At 50.2% G+C, this 14,920-nt stretch overlaps 1 protein-coding gene across 3 annotated transcripts in view; it reads left to right on the plus strand.

Moving 5' to 3' along the window:
• The first annotated feature begins 1,353 nt into the window (after window positions 1–1,353).
• ZWINT (ZW10 interacting kinetochore protein) overlaps window positions 1,354–14,920 on the plus strand; it is a 33,112-nt gene continuing 19,545 nt past the window's right edge. The window contains exons 1-9 of one of the 3 annotated variants that reach the window (XM_047088737.1): window positions 1,354–1,419; window positions 2,306–2,396; window positions 2,487–2,610; window positions 2,745–2,911; window positions 3,022–3,078; window positions 3,638–3,780; window positions 3,857–4,016; window positions 4,105–4,208; window positions 4,640–4,726. In XM_047088737.1, the coding sequence (XP_046944693.1) occupies window positions 1,379–1,419; window positions 2,306–2,396; window positions 2,487–2,610; window positions 2,745–2,911; window positions 3,022–3,078; window positions 3,638–3,780; window positions 3,857–4,016; window positions 4,105–4,182 (861 nt within the window). In that variant the 5' untranslated portion in view covers window positions 1,354–1,378 and the 3' untranslated portion in view covers window positions 4,183–4,208; window positions 4,640–4,726. Of the gene's footprint in view, window positions 1,420–2,305; window positions 2,397–2,486; window positions 2,611–2,744; window positions 2,912–3,021; window positions 3,079–3,637; window positions 3,781–3,856; window positions 4,017–4,104; window positions 4,209–4,639; window positions 4,727–14,920 lie in introns of those variants that run through there. The other 2 variants (XM_047088738.1, XM_047088739.1) reach the window with 2 other exon arrangements.

A 14,920-nucleotide genomic window follows, 5' to 3' on the forward strand; every position in this document is an offset into this window, starting at 1 on the left:
TTTTCAGAGACAGAGAGAGACAGAGTGCAAGCAGGGGAGGAGCAGAGACAGAGGGAGACACAGAATCCAAAACAGGCTCCTGGCTCCGAATTGTCAGCACACAACCCCATGGGGGCTTAAACCCAGAAACCATGAGACCATGACCTGATCCGAAGTCCTACCCTTAACCGACTGAGCCCCCCAGGTGCCCCCTAGGTGATCATTGTAAGTTTTCTTTAATGTTTTTTTTTTTTTTTGAGAGTGAGTGGGGGAGGGGCAGAGAGACAGAATGCAAAGCAGAGTGGGGGAGGGGGGACCGAAACACACCAACTGTGAGATCATGACCTGACCTGAAATCAAGAGTGGGACACAGCAACCTGAGCCACCCAGGCGCCCCCAGATGCATCATTTCGTATTCCCACCAGCAACGTGAACATTCCGCTTTCCGCACGTCCTCACCTTTTATCATCTTTTTCATTATCTCTTATTTTTTGAACATAACTGTTTTTAATATCGTTGCCTGTTTGATTCTATTTGCTCTGATCAGTGATTTTTTTTTTTTTTTTTTTACTTCTCATCATGGATTTTCTTTACCTCTTTTTTTGCAAACTTGGTAGTTTTTATTTGGCTGCTGGACACTGTAAATTGTGTGATACTGGCAGCTGGACATTTTTGTTTCTATAAATATTACTTTGCTCTGGCCTGCCACTTACTTGGTGATGTGCTAGCAGTCCAGCGCTACCTGCTCCCTGCCGCGAAGGCACACCGGGCAGAGCTCTCAGCGCAGAGCCCGCGGCCGCTGAGACTCCCATCCTGATGGGAGGAAACTGCTCCGGCTGTTTATTCCACGTTCCCTGAGCCAGTTCCGGGAGGGCCCGGGGGGCGGACCCCGGCCGACTGGTGGGCGGACCCCCACCTCCTGGACGGCCCCAGGCCCCCGCCCCTGCGCCTCCGGGATACGTGTTCTTCCCGACTGAGGCCAAGCATCTGGGGAGGTAGACCCAGTGCTTTCCTTCACCCCAACATAGTTTAAGCCAACTGGATGCCGAGTGTCTCCCCAGAGCCCAAACTCAAACGTGGCCCTCGGTCTCCCGCTGGACTAAAACCAGCTCAACTACTCTGTCCGGCCCACGCCACGCCCCCAGGCTCCAGCACCGCCTACGGGCAGCGCGCGCAGGCGCAGAGCGACGGCGCGCCGGCCACGCCCAGCCGAGACCGCGCCGGCGCTAAACAGCCGTCACGCCAACGGCTCGTCGGCGTCTGCCAATCAGAGTGCACGCTGACCCTCGCTTCCCGCCCACTGGCGCGGTAGCCAATCGCCTGCCCCGGTGCTCACAGCGGCGAATTCAAAGCTCACTGAAGGCTGGAGGCGGAAGAGCGGGAGCTCGCCGTCGGCAGGATGGAGGTGGCGGAAGACGGGGTGCGGGGCGCCGCGCTAGAGTGAGTGTGTGCCGCCGGATGGCCGCCGGGGGCGGGCTGGGAGGACCTTGCGGGACCCCGCGTACTCCCGGCGTCCCTGGACCTCACCGCGGGACGTGCAGGCAGGCACCCCCCTCTCCCTGCAAGAACCCCGGCTGGGTCCCGGGGGCCGCTCCATCCCTGCGGACCCCGAGTCCCTGGACCTCGCCGCGGGACGTGTAGGCACCCCCCCCTCCCTGCCCGCACCCCGGCTGGGTCCAGGGGGCCGCTCCATCCCTGCGGACCCCGAGTCCCTGGACTTCGCGGCGGGGCGTGCAGGCAGGCATCTCCCCCCTGCCTTCACGCCACCCAGCTGGGTCCTGGAGGCCGCTCCATCCCTGAGGACCCCGCGTCCCCTAGCGGGTAACACCGTCCAGGCATCAGATGTCTGGGAGGGTCTCTTAATTTTGGTCTGGCCTGTGTCAGCGCGCACTCTTCGGGAGACTGTTCTACCCGCACCCCTGCCTGCTGGTGAGGCGGCTGGCAGAGCCTAGAGCAGGCACCCAGCTCTCTGTCCGATCCCCGCCCCCAAGTGTCCCCTGCCCGAGACCCCCTGCTGCCCATCGGAGCGCTGCCCCTTTCCTTCCCTGTCCCGTATTCCCTGATGGCCTTCAGACCTTCCACCCAGTGGTTCCTCTTCCGTGAGACCTTTTCTGCCTAAGATCCTAGCCCCTTATCCTGACTCCCCCTGCTCTGCTTGTTTTTACTCTCCCTTCCATCCCCAGACAGCACTGCAGACCTTCCTGTAGATTCTGGTTAGGGCAAGACCCAGCGTTGTTGCGCACCTGCCAATGCGTCTGTGCGCACAGGTCGGCCAGGACTAGCGCCCCAGGAGTGTCCAGTTTTCTCCTTTTTCTTGCCCCGGCAGGGCCCTGGGCAAGCTGGCACACGTCCTGGAGCCTACAGGCCTGCAAGAGGAGGCAGAGCTGCCGGCCCAGCTCCTGGCGGAGTTTGTGATGGTATGGGCAAGCCTGGGAGCTAGGGAAGCTCCGGGGTCCCCTCGTGGGGGTACTCGGCAGACGGCCCTCTTCTGCCCTCTCTCCGAACAGGACTCCCGGAAGAAAGACAAGCTGCTGTGCAGCCAGCTGCAGGTGGTAGACTTCCTGCAGAACTTCCTGGCTCGGGAGGACACTGCCCAGGGACCAGAGCCCTTGGCTTCTGAAGACGCCAGCCGTGAGCAGGAAGGGGTTGGGGTGGAGGTGTGTCAGGTCAGCAATTTGGCTGATGGGAGGACGGAGGCCCCAGTGTGGCAGGCAGACAGGCAGGCCAGTCTCATCTTTGTTCTTGTCTTCGGCGGCTCCTTTCAGGGCAGAAGGCAATGGCTGCCAAGGAGCAGTGGAAAGAGCTGAAGGCCACCTACCAAGAGCATGTGGAGGCCATCACCAGGGCCCTGAGCCTGGCCTTGCCCAGGATGGAGGAGGCCCAGAGGAAGCGGGCGCAGCTCCAGGAAGCCCTTGAACAGCTCCAGGCCAAGGTGGGGCCAGGAGGAGGGAGAGGAGGGCAGGCACGCTGGGGTGGACCCCTGGCCACCTCCCAAATCCAACCAGAGAAACACTCTTCCTTCTTTGTTCCCCTTCTTTGCAGAAGCAAGCGGCCATGGAGAAGCTGAGAACAGCCCAGGAGCAGTGGCGGCTGCACCAGGTGGGTCCAGGCCCCTGGGGGAGCATCCCTTCTGCACCCCTGCGCGGCACTGGCCACGTCCTCTGCCCTGGAAACCTCCATTCCCTTCTCCTCTGTGAGGCCTCCCCCCACGGGCCAGGTCCTCTTCCCACGTCCTCTGCCCGGAAAACCTTCACCCCCTTCTCTGTGAGGCCTCACTGCTCGGGCACCAGCGGGGAGTTAAATCGCAGCCTCGCCACTGACAGTGTTAGGACCTTGGGTATCCCCTGACATCCTGTGCTGTTTTTTTGTCTACTCCATAAGCCAGGTGGATGACGTCATCGGTATAGCAAGTGCTTAAAACAGTACTTGGCACATGACAGACTAACGTTCGTTTGTGTGCCCCCTTCCTCCGAACACTTTGCACTAGAATAGCTTGTTCTGACCCCTAGACCTCTCTAGGCCCCTGTTTCCCCTAAAGTGAGTAGAGTTCCTCTTTCCCTCTGTGGGTCTGCACCCCAAGTCGTGCCTAGGCTGGGGGTTAAGAGCGTGGCTGAAGGACCTCCACACCTGCTGAGGCGTTTTGCTCTCACTCCGGTAGGAGAAGCGTCTGCAGCAGCTGGCAGAAGCTTCTGCGGAGGTGAGGCTGCGGCAGACGGGGGCCCAGCAGGAGCTCCGGCGTCTGCATCAGGAGCTTGGAGCCCTACGGCAGCAGGCTGGGCAGGAACGGGACAGGCTACAGAGGTGAGGCTGGGAGAGTGGGCTGCACACCCCCGTGTGGCCCGGTTTTCCTCCCTCACCAGCCACCTCTTCTCTGCAGGCACCAGACCTTCCTCCAGCTGCTGCACACCCTGCAGGGTCAGCTGCCGTTTCCCGAGGCGGAGACGGAGCCCCCACGGAAGCTGGACCCTGCTGAGGATGAGCCCCAGCAGCGGAACACCGGGGATGCCGTGGGGAGAGACGGGGCTGGGCCATCCGAGGTGAGTGAGAGGTGGGCCGGGGGCAGGGAGGCGGACAGAGGAGCTGGGAGCCAGGCCTGACCCGTCACCCGCACCGTGTGTCCCCAAGGCTGACGGCCCACCACCTGCCGTGGACGCAGGCTCGCCGTGGCTCCCTGAGGGGCAGCGCCACGGGAAAGGAAGCTAGAGCTGCACGGCGTCCCCGGACTGCAGGTATGGAGGGAGGGGCGGCCTCAGTCCACCTCCTCTCTGTGTCTGAGCTGTTGTCCCTTGGGGGCTGGAAGTGGGAAGGAGCAAGGATTCATCTTGTGGCTGAAGCCTAGCACCTCGCTCTGTGCCCAGCCTGCCCCGGGCGAACCCCTGTCTGTCTTCTCACCGTCCCCCGCCCCCATCCTTGTGGCGGGATGCTCGGGGCTCTGGAGTGCAGCCTGGTTTCTGACCGGGACCTGGGTGGGGTGGGCTCCCGAGCCTGGAGCTCTGTCTGTTCCCCCTTTTGTGTCCGTGGTCACGTGTCGGTGGGCAGAGCCACACGTGGAGCTAGCAGTACGGCAGGTGCCGGGACCAGTGTGGACAGAGAGCGAGTGGGTGGGGAGGGGCCTGGCTCGCAGCCCTGACGCTGCTTGTCCAAATCCACGGCAATCCAGCTCGCCGAGCGTATTCACTGGAGGAGGAGGATGCTTCGTGCAAGGCGGTTGGCTGTGGCGCGGTGACGGAAGTGGTGATGGCGTCCCTGCCTCAGGCTGGCCCCTTGCTGCGAGCCGGGGCCCGGCAGCCGCGGTCTGGCTAGGCCGCGCACACCTGCCCGCACAGTGTGGTCCTCACAGAACAACCGGGATGAAGAGCAGCCCTGAGAGCAGAGGGAAGCCCTGTGTCTGCCTGAGCTCCTACTTCTGTCCGTATTTGTGTGTGTGTTTCCGCGTTCACTGTCTCCGTCGCTCTTGAGTGTGTGGCTGGTGTGGGGACACCGGGGGCACCGCTCTCTGGGGGACAGCGCGTCCCTGTCGGGAGCGTGAGGACTGCCGTGTGAGAGACACCAGCGACCACCCCAGCGGAAGACCCGTCGTCCATATGAGGACGGGACCTTCCTGAGTGAGCGGGACCCGGGACCCCAGCGGCTCTGGGAAGAGCCTCGGGGGCTGTGTTTTCAGACGCCTTCCGGCAGGTGGAGATGGATGGAGGTCTTTGAGTCCTGCTCTGGGCTCTGCTTCTCTGAGGGCCCGAGTCCCTAGTGTTCTTTCAGATGTGTCGGCCCCGTTGTTTAGGTGTGAGATAGGTCTGATCTCAGAGGTGTTTGAAGACCCCCTCAGGGCTGAGTGAGGGGTCAGGATTGAGGACGCTTCTCAGTCTACCATGTGTGAGGGAGCAGGCTTCTAGCTCCCAGGTGCCCAGTCCCACTCACCCCTCTTCTTGCTGGGGGGCTCCCTCCCCGACCTTCTGCCTTATCTCTCTGGCCTTGTGGGCCCTGGGATTTCTACACGGGAGAGCAGGCACATCGGCCCTGGGGAGGAGAGCTGCTCAGGGGCGCTGGGGTGCGGTTGGGATGCTGTGGGGTTGCCCGGTGCCTGCGCGCCGGCGGCTGCTGGAGCCCGCAGGGACAGGAAGACACAGTCCCCGGAGCCCCCCCAGGCCGCTCCCAGCCCGGTCAGGGAAGAGCTGGGTGGACGAGCAGCGATCACACGAGCACACCCGAACTTCTGGCAAGCAGGCTTCCCTCCCCGAGTGGGGGCGGAGCCAGTGCGCGCGTGAGGCCCAGGGGAGGGCGGGCTGGTGTTGCACCGGCCAGTGTGGCTGCAGGACTGACCAGCTGGGGGACCGGGCTTTATTCGCCGAGACGAGCAGGGTCTCGGCCGTAGCGGTGCCCTGTGCTCCCGGTCCCCTACGGACCATCCTGGGACCCTGGTCTCATACACGCGCTTGGGCCTGTGGGCCTGCTGCCTGCCGGGGACTTGCTGTCTTTTCCACCTGCTGGAGGGACGGAGGCCAGTCCCTGAACCGCTGGTCTGGACGCCATTGCGCTGTCCTAACCGAAGTCTCCATGGTAACTAACACGGAACATTGGCCCAGTCCAGCACCAGAGAAACTCTTCTAGTTAAGAATAGTGTTTTCCTTTTAAACGTGATATTCTTCTGTGGCGAAACACTGCTTTGCTTTTTCTTGGCTAGCTTTAATTTCCCGCTTCCCAGCTACTGTTACGTTTTTCTAGGAATTTCTCATTTCTCAAGCATATTGGTGTACCGTCATAGTATATTTTTTATTCTTTTAACGTGTGCACACTGTTGCAGGGTGGCCTAATGTGTATTCCTGATATTTTTGTGCCGTATCTGATGTTCCCTTTGATCTGTCTTCAGCTGTGCATTCATTTTCACATATTTAAAGATTCAGAATTGCCTTTTGCGACCAGCTCTTGTTTGTGTCTGCTCTGGTTCATTGGCCTGTAGGCCTGGCTTGGCCATTTCCTACCTTCTGTTTCTAGGTGGAGAAGATGTACTTGTTTTGTGAACTTTTAATTTTTATCAGATAATAAACTTGTGTATCTGGTTCTTTGTTTTCTCAAATAAAAGGTAAGGCTACACATTTCTTGTGGCTTTCTCTAAATATGTTCACATTCAGTTCATAGAATTTTCTATTTCCCATTATTTGATTCGTGAGTTTCTTAGAAAAGTACTTTTGCAGTTTTCTCTGCATGGGAGGATAATCTTTCTAAGTCTACTCTAATTTGGTCAGAGAATGTCCTCTATATAAGAAATCTTTGGAAGGTGGCGAGGGATGCGGGTAGAGCCAGGAATGTGGTCTCTTGTCTTTTCTTTTTTTGTGCTTCGCAGGGGTTTGAAAGGACCTCTGTCTTGGAATTGTCCCCTGTGGTGGTTTCTATGTGTCTGTCACATTTTGCTTGTTATTTTTTCAGTTTTTGCCTCCCGGATACCAAATTTTTTGTTTTCTGAATGTCACCTCCTGAGAGGTGTGTTCAGGTCTCCGAGTATGATCTCCTTATGATTCTGGTAGATTCTGCTTCCCCTGCCCTGCGCCTACTGTGTTAGGGCACAAGTTTACACGTGGGTCTTCCTCTGAGCCGGGCTGTACCACTGTTGACGGGCGAGTGTCTCTTAGCCTTGCGATCTGCCTGCATTGGTACCAAGAAGACTGCAGCTCCCTGTGTACCTTTGCCTCGTCTGCCTCTCTGACAGCCTTGTGAGTTTCAACTTCTCTTCATCCTTGTGTCATGTTGTGTTTTTAGAGAGCGAGCGAAGGAGAGCAGGAGAGAGGCAGAGAGAGAGAATCCCAAGCAGTCTCCGAGCTGTGAGCACAGAGCCTGATTTGGGCTCGATCCCATAAACTAGGAGATCGTGACCTGAGGCCGAAATCAGGAGTCAGAAGCTCAAACATCTGAGCCATCCAGGTGCCCCCACTTTTTATTTTTATTGCTTTTATACCACATTAAAGAATGATTTTTTATTTTTTTATTTTATTTTATTTATTTTTTTTAAATTTTTTTTCAACGTTTATTTATTTTTGGGACAGAGAGAGACAGAGCATGAACGGGGGACGGGCAGAGAGAGAGGGAGACACAGAATCGGAAACAGGCTCCAGGCTCTGAGCCATCAGCCCAGAGCCCGACGCGGGGCTCGAACTCCCGGACCGCGAGATCGTGACCTGGCTGAAGTCGGACGCTTAACCGACTGCGCCACCCAGGCGCCCCAAGAATGATTTTTTAAAAGCCAGTTTCATAATTTTTCTATCTTTGGTTTTGCTTATTTTTTTATCATTTTGTTTTCATTCCTTTTATCTTTGTTCTTCTGAAGGTTGTCACTGGTTGTTACCCCAGTTTAGCTTTTGAGTTAATAACGTCTAAAGTTAAGCGTAAGAGTCTCGATGTTGAACAGGAAAGGAAGCTTGGCACCACTGATGGGTCAGCACACTCTTGACTAGTAAGATGTTTCCATCTGGTTCATTACTTCCAGCCTGTTCTCTCCTCACAAAGCGGACTGACTCTTCCCTACATTTTCTGGTCATGTTTACTCATTCACTTTGGTTTTCTGCCTGCCTGATTTTATATGTCAGAGCTTTCACATGGGGTGATTTCCCATCTGAAATACATGTGTCGGACTTTCTTTTAGTTATAGGGTCGGTAGGCTGTGCAACACTTCACTGTTTCTTACTGTGAAATGCTTTTATTCTGTTCTCATTCTGGAAAGAGGTTTTCATTGCGTAGAGAATGCTTAGGGCACAGGGGCTTTCGTTTAGAACATGACTCTAGCTTTCACTGTTGCCGATGGGAAGTCAGCTGGCCGCTGAAAGTTCTTCCTGTACGTCCTGTTCGTTCATTCGTTCGTTCGTTCATTCATTCATTCATTCGTTCATTCACAATGCTTGTGGTTTGTTGGGCTTTCTAAATCTGAAATTGCCAGTCTTTTCAACAGTTTAGGAGTATTTTCAGTATCTTCTGTATAAGGTTCTTCCACACGAGTTAGGCATCAATTAGATTTTCTAACTTTGTTCTTCATGTTATATAAACGTTCTTCCATATTTATAGTTACTTTTTTCTCTCTAGAATGCATTTTCTTTGTTTAAATCTAGTTTGTTAACTGTATGTTACTAACCTATTGGATAACCGTTAATTTCATTTTTTGTCATTAATTTTTAAGCAGCTCTCTTAGACCCCAGTCTACGTTATTTGGAGTTTTTGTGTTATTCTGGCCTACAGTTTGAGCTGATCCTTTCTGACCCTCATACAACATGTTCCAGTCTTTCCCCGGCGTTGGAAGGGTGCGTAGTTTCCATCTTTGCAGGCCTGCCTAGGTCCTCACCTTCCTCATGTGCTCCTTGTTTCTTTGTGTGGTTTATGTAGTTTTACTACCAAGTGTCCATTTTTATTGAACTTCGCTGTTGCGAATACTTTGTGGCTGGTCACAGGGGGAAAGGGTGGGTGTGTTTTCTTTTAGTAGCTCGTGGACGCGCTCATGTTCCTTGTGTCTCCTACTTCTCATTCTTGCTGGTTGAAGACTCTCTTTTTCATTCATATTTCTCAAAGACTTTTTTCTATTTTCTCTTTCTTTTTTTTTTTTTTTTAATTTTTTTTTTTTTTTCAACGTTTATTTATTTTTGGGACAGAGAGAGACAGAGCATGAACAGGGGAGGCGCAGAGAGAGAGGGAGACACAGAATCGGAAGCAGGCTCCAGGCTCTGAGCCATCAGCCCAGAGCCCGACGCGGGGCTCGAACTCACGGACCGCGAGATCGTGACCTGGCTGAAGTCGGACGCTTAACCGACTGCGCCACCCAGGCGCCCCACTATTTTCTCTTTCAAAAGCACAAGCTTTTGGCTGCATTTTAATACTGCTTTAATGTTCTTTCATTATCCTCCTTTCCAAGGTGCCACCCTACAATTCTTTATTGAATTCTATTTTTATGTGACTGTTTCCACCAGGAAGATAATTCTTGTCAACACTTGGATGGTTTCAGCAAAGTTAATCCCTTGCATTCTATCTTTACAATTTTAAAATTTGTAAAGCCGAGATTTCACTTTGGATATTCTACCCTACTGTGAAAAGAAAGCTATTCTAAAATAGAATAATATAAAATATGGTATGTGTTAAGTAATAACAAATTACATAATAATTAAAGAAAGCTATTCTGGCCATTCTGGTTAATACACGCCATTCCTATCTTACAGAATTTATGCAATTTTTTGTATTGTAATTTTTATGGGTCTTCTTTGAGGCAATTATGCGTAAGTTTTAAAATACAGAGGATGAGGGGGCGCCTGGGTGGCTCAGTTAAGCATGCGACTTCGGCCCAGGTCATGATCTTGTGGTCCGAGTCCCATGCTGGGCTCTGTGCTGATGGCTTGGAGCCTGGAGCCTGCTTTCGATTCTGTGTCCTCCCCTATCTGTACTCCTCCCCCACTCGTGCTCTGTCTTCCTCTGTCTCTCAAAAAATAAATGTTAAAAGAAATAAATACAAGAGGGTGAGGGGCGCCTGGGTGGCTCAGTCGGTTAAGCATCCGACTCGCAGTTTGTGAGATCGAGCCCCGTATGGGGCTCTGTGCTGACAGCTTAGAGCCTGGAGCCTACTTCACGTTCTGTGTCTCTCCCTCTCACTCTGCCCTTCCCCTGCTCACACTCTGTCTCTGTCTCTCAAATAAACATTAAAAAAAATTTTTTTTAAATACAGAGGATGAAATAAATTAATTTCATTATTATTCCTAACCCAGTCTTTAAATGCCCCTTTTGCTACTTTGAGCACTGGGCTCTGAGGAATTTAGTGTTTGGGCCTTGATAAACTTTGCTTTTGAAATTTGGGATAACCTAGGCATTAGATCTCAGTCTCAGGAATCAATATCTTTTAGTTTGTTTTCAGGACTTATTAAACAGTTTTTTGAGGGCACGTACATTCTTTTATTTATGTTGTTAAATTGAATTTATATAACTGTCGACGTAGTTAGGAAAATCTTCACAGAGCTCTCAGTATACCAGATTAGGTGTCGGATGCCTGTTCCCATGTACCTATAACTTCTAAACTGTCAGATGGACTCCAGCAGACCCACCTATGTGGACACGCGTGACTGAGTTCATCGTGCATTTCTTCGTCGTCACGCCCTAGTGAGGAGTTGATAATTACTTAAATGGATTGATTACTATACACCTAAAATTGCATTTCGAAATAGGAAAAAGAAGGAGTAAATCCAGAACTATAGGAGATTGTCGCGTATAAACATTATAAAAGAACTAAACCATAAAAAATCTATATGTGTATACGTAATCTGGTATGGAAGTGTTCTATTTACACATACTATAAAAAAATCACAGGAGAGGCTAATGTGAGTTGGAGTAATCAAAGTGAGGTTTGTCTTAGGGAAGAATGAGTTTAAAATATCCGCATGATTCTCAGTGTTATGAAATTACATTGCAAAAACTTCAGGTCTGATCTTACAAACCAATCATAAACAGTGAGCCTGTTTCATTAATTAAAATACTAGCTTAAAAAGGAGGTATATTAAATTCTCAAGTTTTTCATATAACTTAGCAGTGGACAAGAAGTCATGTTTTGCATGTCTTTGAGGGAAAACACTCCGGGCACAGAGGCCAGTCCCCCATCTCCGTGTTTGTAAAGTCTGGATTACCTGGGCCAGATGTTCTAGAGTTAAAAGAGGGATTAAAGTAATGCATTTAGTGAAGTTTAACGTTATCTCTGGTTGTTCCACTTGGTCACCACGAAGTCAGGACTGTGTGGGAAAGACACGCAGATTTCGTGTTTAGACTGCTCTTGACGGTGACCCAGATGCTGATCCTTTTCCCGGTGTGCCTTTTTCAACGCGCGAAGGAGGGGTGTGTTCAGAGTGCGTAATACTTGTCACATAAACACGTGGACACGTACAAGTCCACACCTAAAACAGGTGGGGAACACGCGGATCAGATGGGGGAAGTGGTTTCAGGCTCCTTTTCTCGGACGCAGGTCCTGTCATTCACACTGGCTCTGATTCCTCTGTTCGGGAACATGCGTAACTTTCGTCCACAAATGAACTCACACCAGTGCCCTCGTAATTTAAAAGGACTTAAGAAACGCTCATTGCATTGTATCCAGGGAAGACTTCTCAAAGAGCTGCCCGTTGAACTCAATTTCAAACAAATGCAATTATCCAGAGGCAGATTTCATCATCTGTTGAATGTCAGCTGTGTGCTCAACATAAGTTTTGAGAATTAGAAGAAACAAAAGGAAGATGATAAAGACAATCTGAGCTTACATTCGGAGACAGGAAGGAAAAACTAACTCTAACGAGCAGTGCTGACTGTTCTCATGGAGTGAGGGCTGGCGTGTTCAGCAGCACCGGGATGGCCACGTCCCCAGTAAAGCGCAGAAAGTGACACCAGTGACCTCAGGAGCACAAGAGGCCGGGCAGAGCCTGGATCACACTGTCAGGGAGGCCGTTACCCCGATGGCTGGGGGGAGGCCAAGCCTTTACCCAGGAGCCAAGGAAACCTGCCGAACAAGGTGTTTTCCACCTTTGGCAAAAAATCTCCGAGCCCCTTTTAACGCATTGAAATAGAAACTCTCAGGGAAGACCCGCCCCCGGGGAGGGCCTTGTGAATCCTGGCAGATGCCCACGTAGCAAGCGGTCCCGCTGCCTTCGCTGTGCGCAGGTGAACAGTGTCCCTGAGCATCCACTGCCTGTTCCTGCACGTGCCACAGTGGCAGCAAGCAGAGGGCTGAAATCCATTCGGGCTCCGGAATGGACCTCTGCTCTAGAATGCTGGTGCTTCACACTAAGTGCGGTAGTGATCACGATTACGAGCTCTCATGTTCTACCCAGGAAGACCGTCACTAGAGCCGCTCAATGACGTAGTGCTCTTGGCTGGTGACAGTTGCCGTCAGGACAAGTGCAGAACAACCAGACTGATGGATGGCCTCTCCCACAGCTCACTGTTTGGCGTGTTACTGGAGGCTCATGACTCCGTGAGAATTTTGGAAAGTATCACAACGCAACATCACTCACTGTGCCTCGGTTGTAGGCTACTTGTCAAGGTTTCAGGGACTTACAGTTGAAAACGGGAAAAATCCTCAGCCATAATTTAAAATGTTTGTGGTAAAGAATGGTGAACTATTTCCCATCAGTTAGCAAAATGACTGTGGTTTTTAAACCCTACCCTGTGACTACCATAATAACTTTGGTGTTAATGATTACATTGAACAATATTCGGAGACTTCCGGAATGTAAAGATGAGAGGAGCTTTATGTTAGGAGTCTTGTCACTGCTGGTGCCGGCGACAGGCTGCTCTTACTCTTTGGAGAAAGAATAAGACAAATATTGTTTGATTAAAACAGAAGTGTGGTTGCTACCATAAGAAGAGATTTTCCATTTTCCCCCTTCCATCTATCTCTATCCCATCTCAGGGATTTTTAGTTTTCAGGATCCAATGAACTAATTAACTCTGTTAGGGTGGTGGTGGCAGTGGTCTAAAGAAGTAGGCAGTGAAAAACAATGTTACGTTTATAACAACAGAAAGAAAGGGCTAGTAGGTATTCAGGTAATTCTAATAGTCATTATTGCATGTGGTATATCTTTTATGTAGGCGAAACACTGAAACTGTGGAGTTCCATGTGCCTCAAGGAAAACAATTTGTTTTATAGCTAAATAATGGAATTGGGTTTGCTTGTTTTCGACATTATACAACAGTTACTGGTGTGAGTCACAGTGCCTGCAATTTAGCCTTGCCATTGTCCAGCTCGAACAGGGGATGGTCTGGCCAGTGGTGGTGAGATTTTCTTTACAAGGTTTACGATTTCTGGCAAATTTCTTGCCTTGTTTGTTCTTTTTCTGAAATTGTGTGTGTGTGTGTGTGTGTGTGTGTGTGTGTGCACGCACACACACACATACGCAGTCATATTCATTCATTCCTTTATGTTTTGAGACTAAGTTGTTAATTACATGCAGATTCAGAATCGTACTAACTCCCTGGTAGTTGTGTTCTGTTAGTATTTATTGATCACACACTTAACGAACATTTCAGAGTAGCTATGTGTCAGTTACTCTTCCGTTTTTTAATAAAAATATATTTGACATAACGTATACATTTAAGGTGTACAACATGTTAATTTGATGTGTTTATATACTGTAGTATGATTGCCATTGTTGTGTGAAGCTACCCTAATTAGTACCTCTGTCACATTAATAATCATTCCTTTCAGTGGTTAGAATACTTAAGTTCTAGGCTCTTAGCAAGCTTGGTGATTATATAACAGTATTGTCTGGGTTCCTTTGTTCTGTGCATTAGATTTCTAGGGCTTACTTACTACCCGTTACAAGTCTGTCCCTTCAAAAGTGTCCATCCTGTTTTCCCCTCCCCTGTCCTTTGTAGTCATCATTCTGATCTGTTTTCACGAGTTCGGCGTTTTTAGATTCCACGTGAGTGATCCCATATGCCTTTGCCTGACATACGTCACTTAGCTTAACTGCTCAAGGTCCATCCACGTCTCAGATGGCAGATGTTCTTTAACATGACTGGATGATAGGTATGATATGTGTATGCACCTGGATATGTACGATATATATGGAGACTATTTTATATAACGTGTAACGTATCTGCTTCTTTATCCATTCATCCAACAATGAACATGTAGGTTATGTCCACATCTTGGCTATTGTGACGAATGCTGCAGTGAACAGGGGAGCTCAGATCTCTCTTTGACACCCCGTTTTCATTTCCTTTGGGTGTACACGCAGAGATGGAGCTGAACCAATGTACATTTCCACCATCAGCGGAAAGGTTCCCTTTTCTCCACATCCTCACCACACTTGTTACCTCTTCTTGTGGAAGTTTAATTCTGAGCTCTGTATTCTGTTCTCTAGGTCTACTTGTCTATTTTTTATGCCAGTGGCATATTGTATTATTACTGTGGTTTGTAGTATAGTCAGGACGTGTGAGGTGCCTCCAGCTTTGTTCTTTCTCCAGTATCGCTTTAGCTATTCAGGGCCTTTTGTGGTTCCATACGAATTTTAGGATTTTTTTCTTTTTTCTTTTTAGTTTACTTGAAGCCATTGGAATTCTGATGGGGATTGTGTTGAATCTATAGATGGCTTTGGGTAGTATGGGCATTTCAACTATTCTTTCAATCCACGTACACGATGTCTTTGCATTTGTTTGTGTATTCTTCAACTTCTTCCAGCAAGGTCTTGTATTTTTGAATGTACAGATTTTCACTTCCTTGATCAAATTTATTCCTAGGTATTTTATTGTTCTTGAAGCTATTGTGACTAGGATAGTTTTCTTTATTTCTTTTTTGGATGTTACATCATTAGTATATAGAGTTGCAACTGATTGTTGTATGTTGATTTTATATCCTGCAACTTTACTGAAGTTCCAACAGTTTTTTGGTAGAGTCTTTGGGATTTTGTATATACAAAATGAAATCATTCACAAATAATGACAG

Source organism: Lynx rufus, unplaced genomic scaffold (genome assembly GCF_022079265.1).
Source record: "Lynx rufus isolate CCGP_SWC_20201006 ecotype Redwood Valley unplaced genomic scaffold, mLynRuf1.p SCAF_25, whole genome shotgun sequence".
NCBI lineage: Eukaryota > Metazoa > Chordata > Mammalia > Carnivora > Felidae > Lynx > Lynx rufus.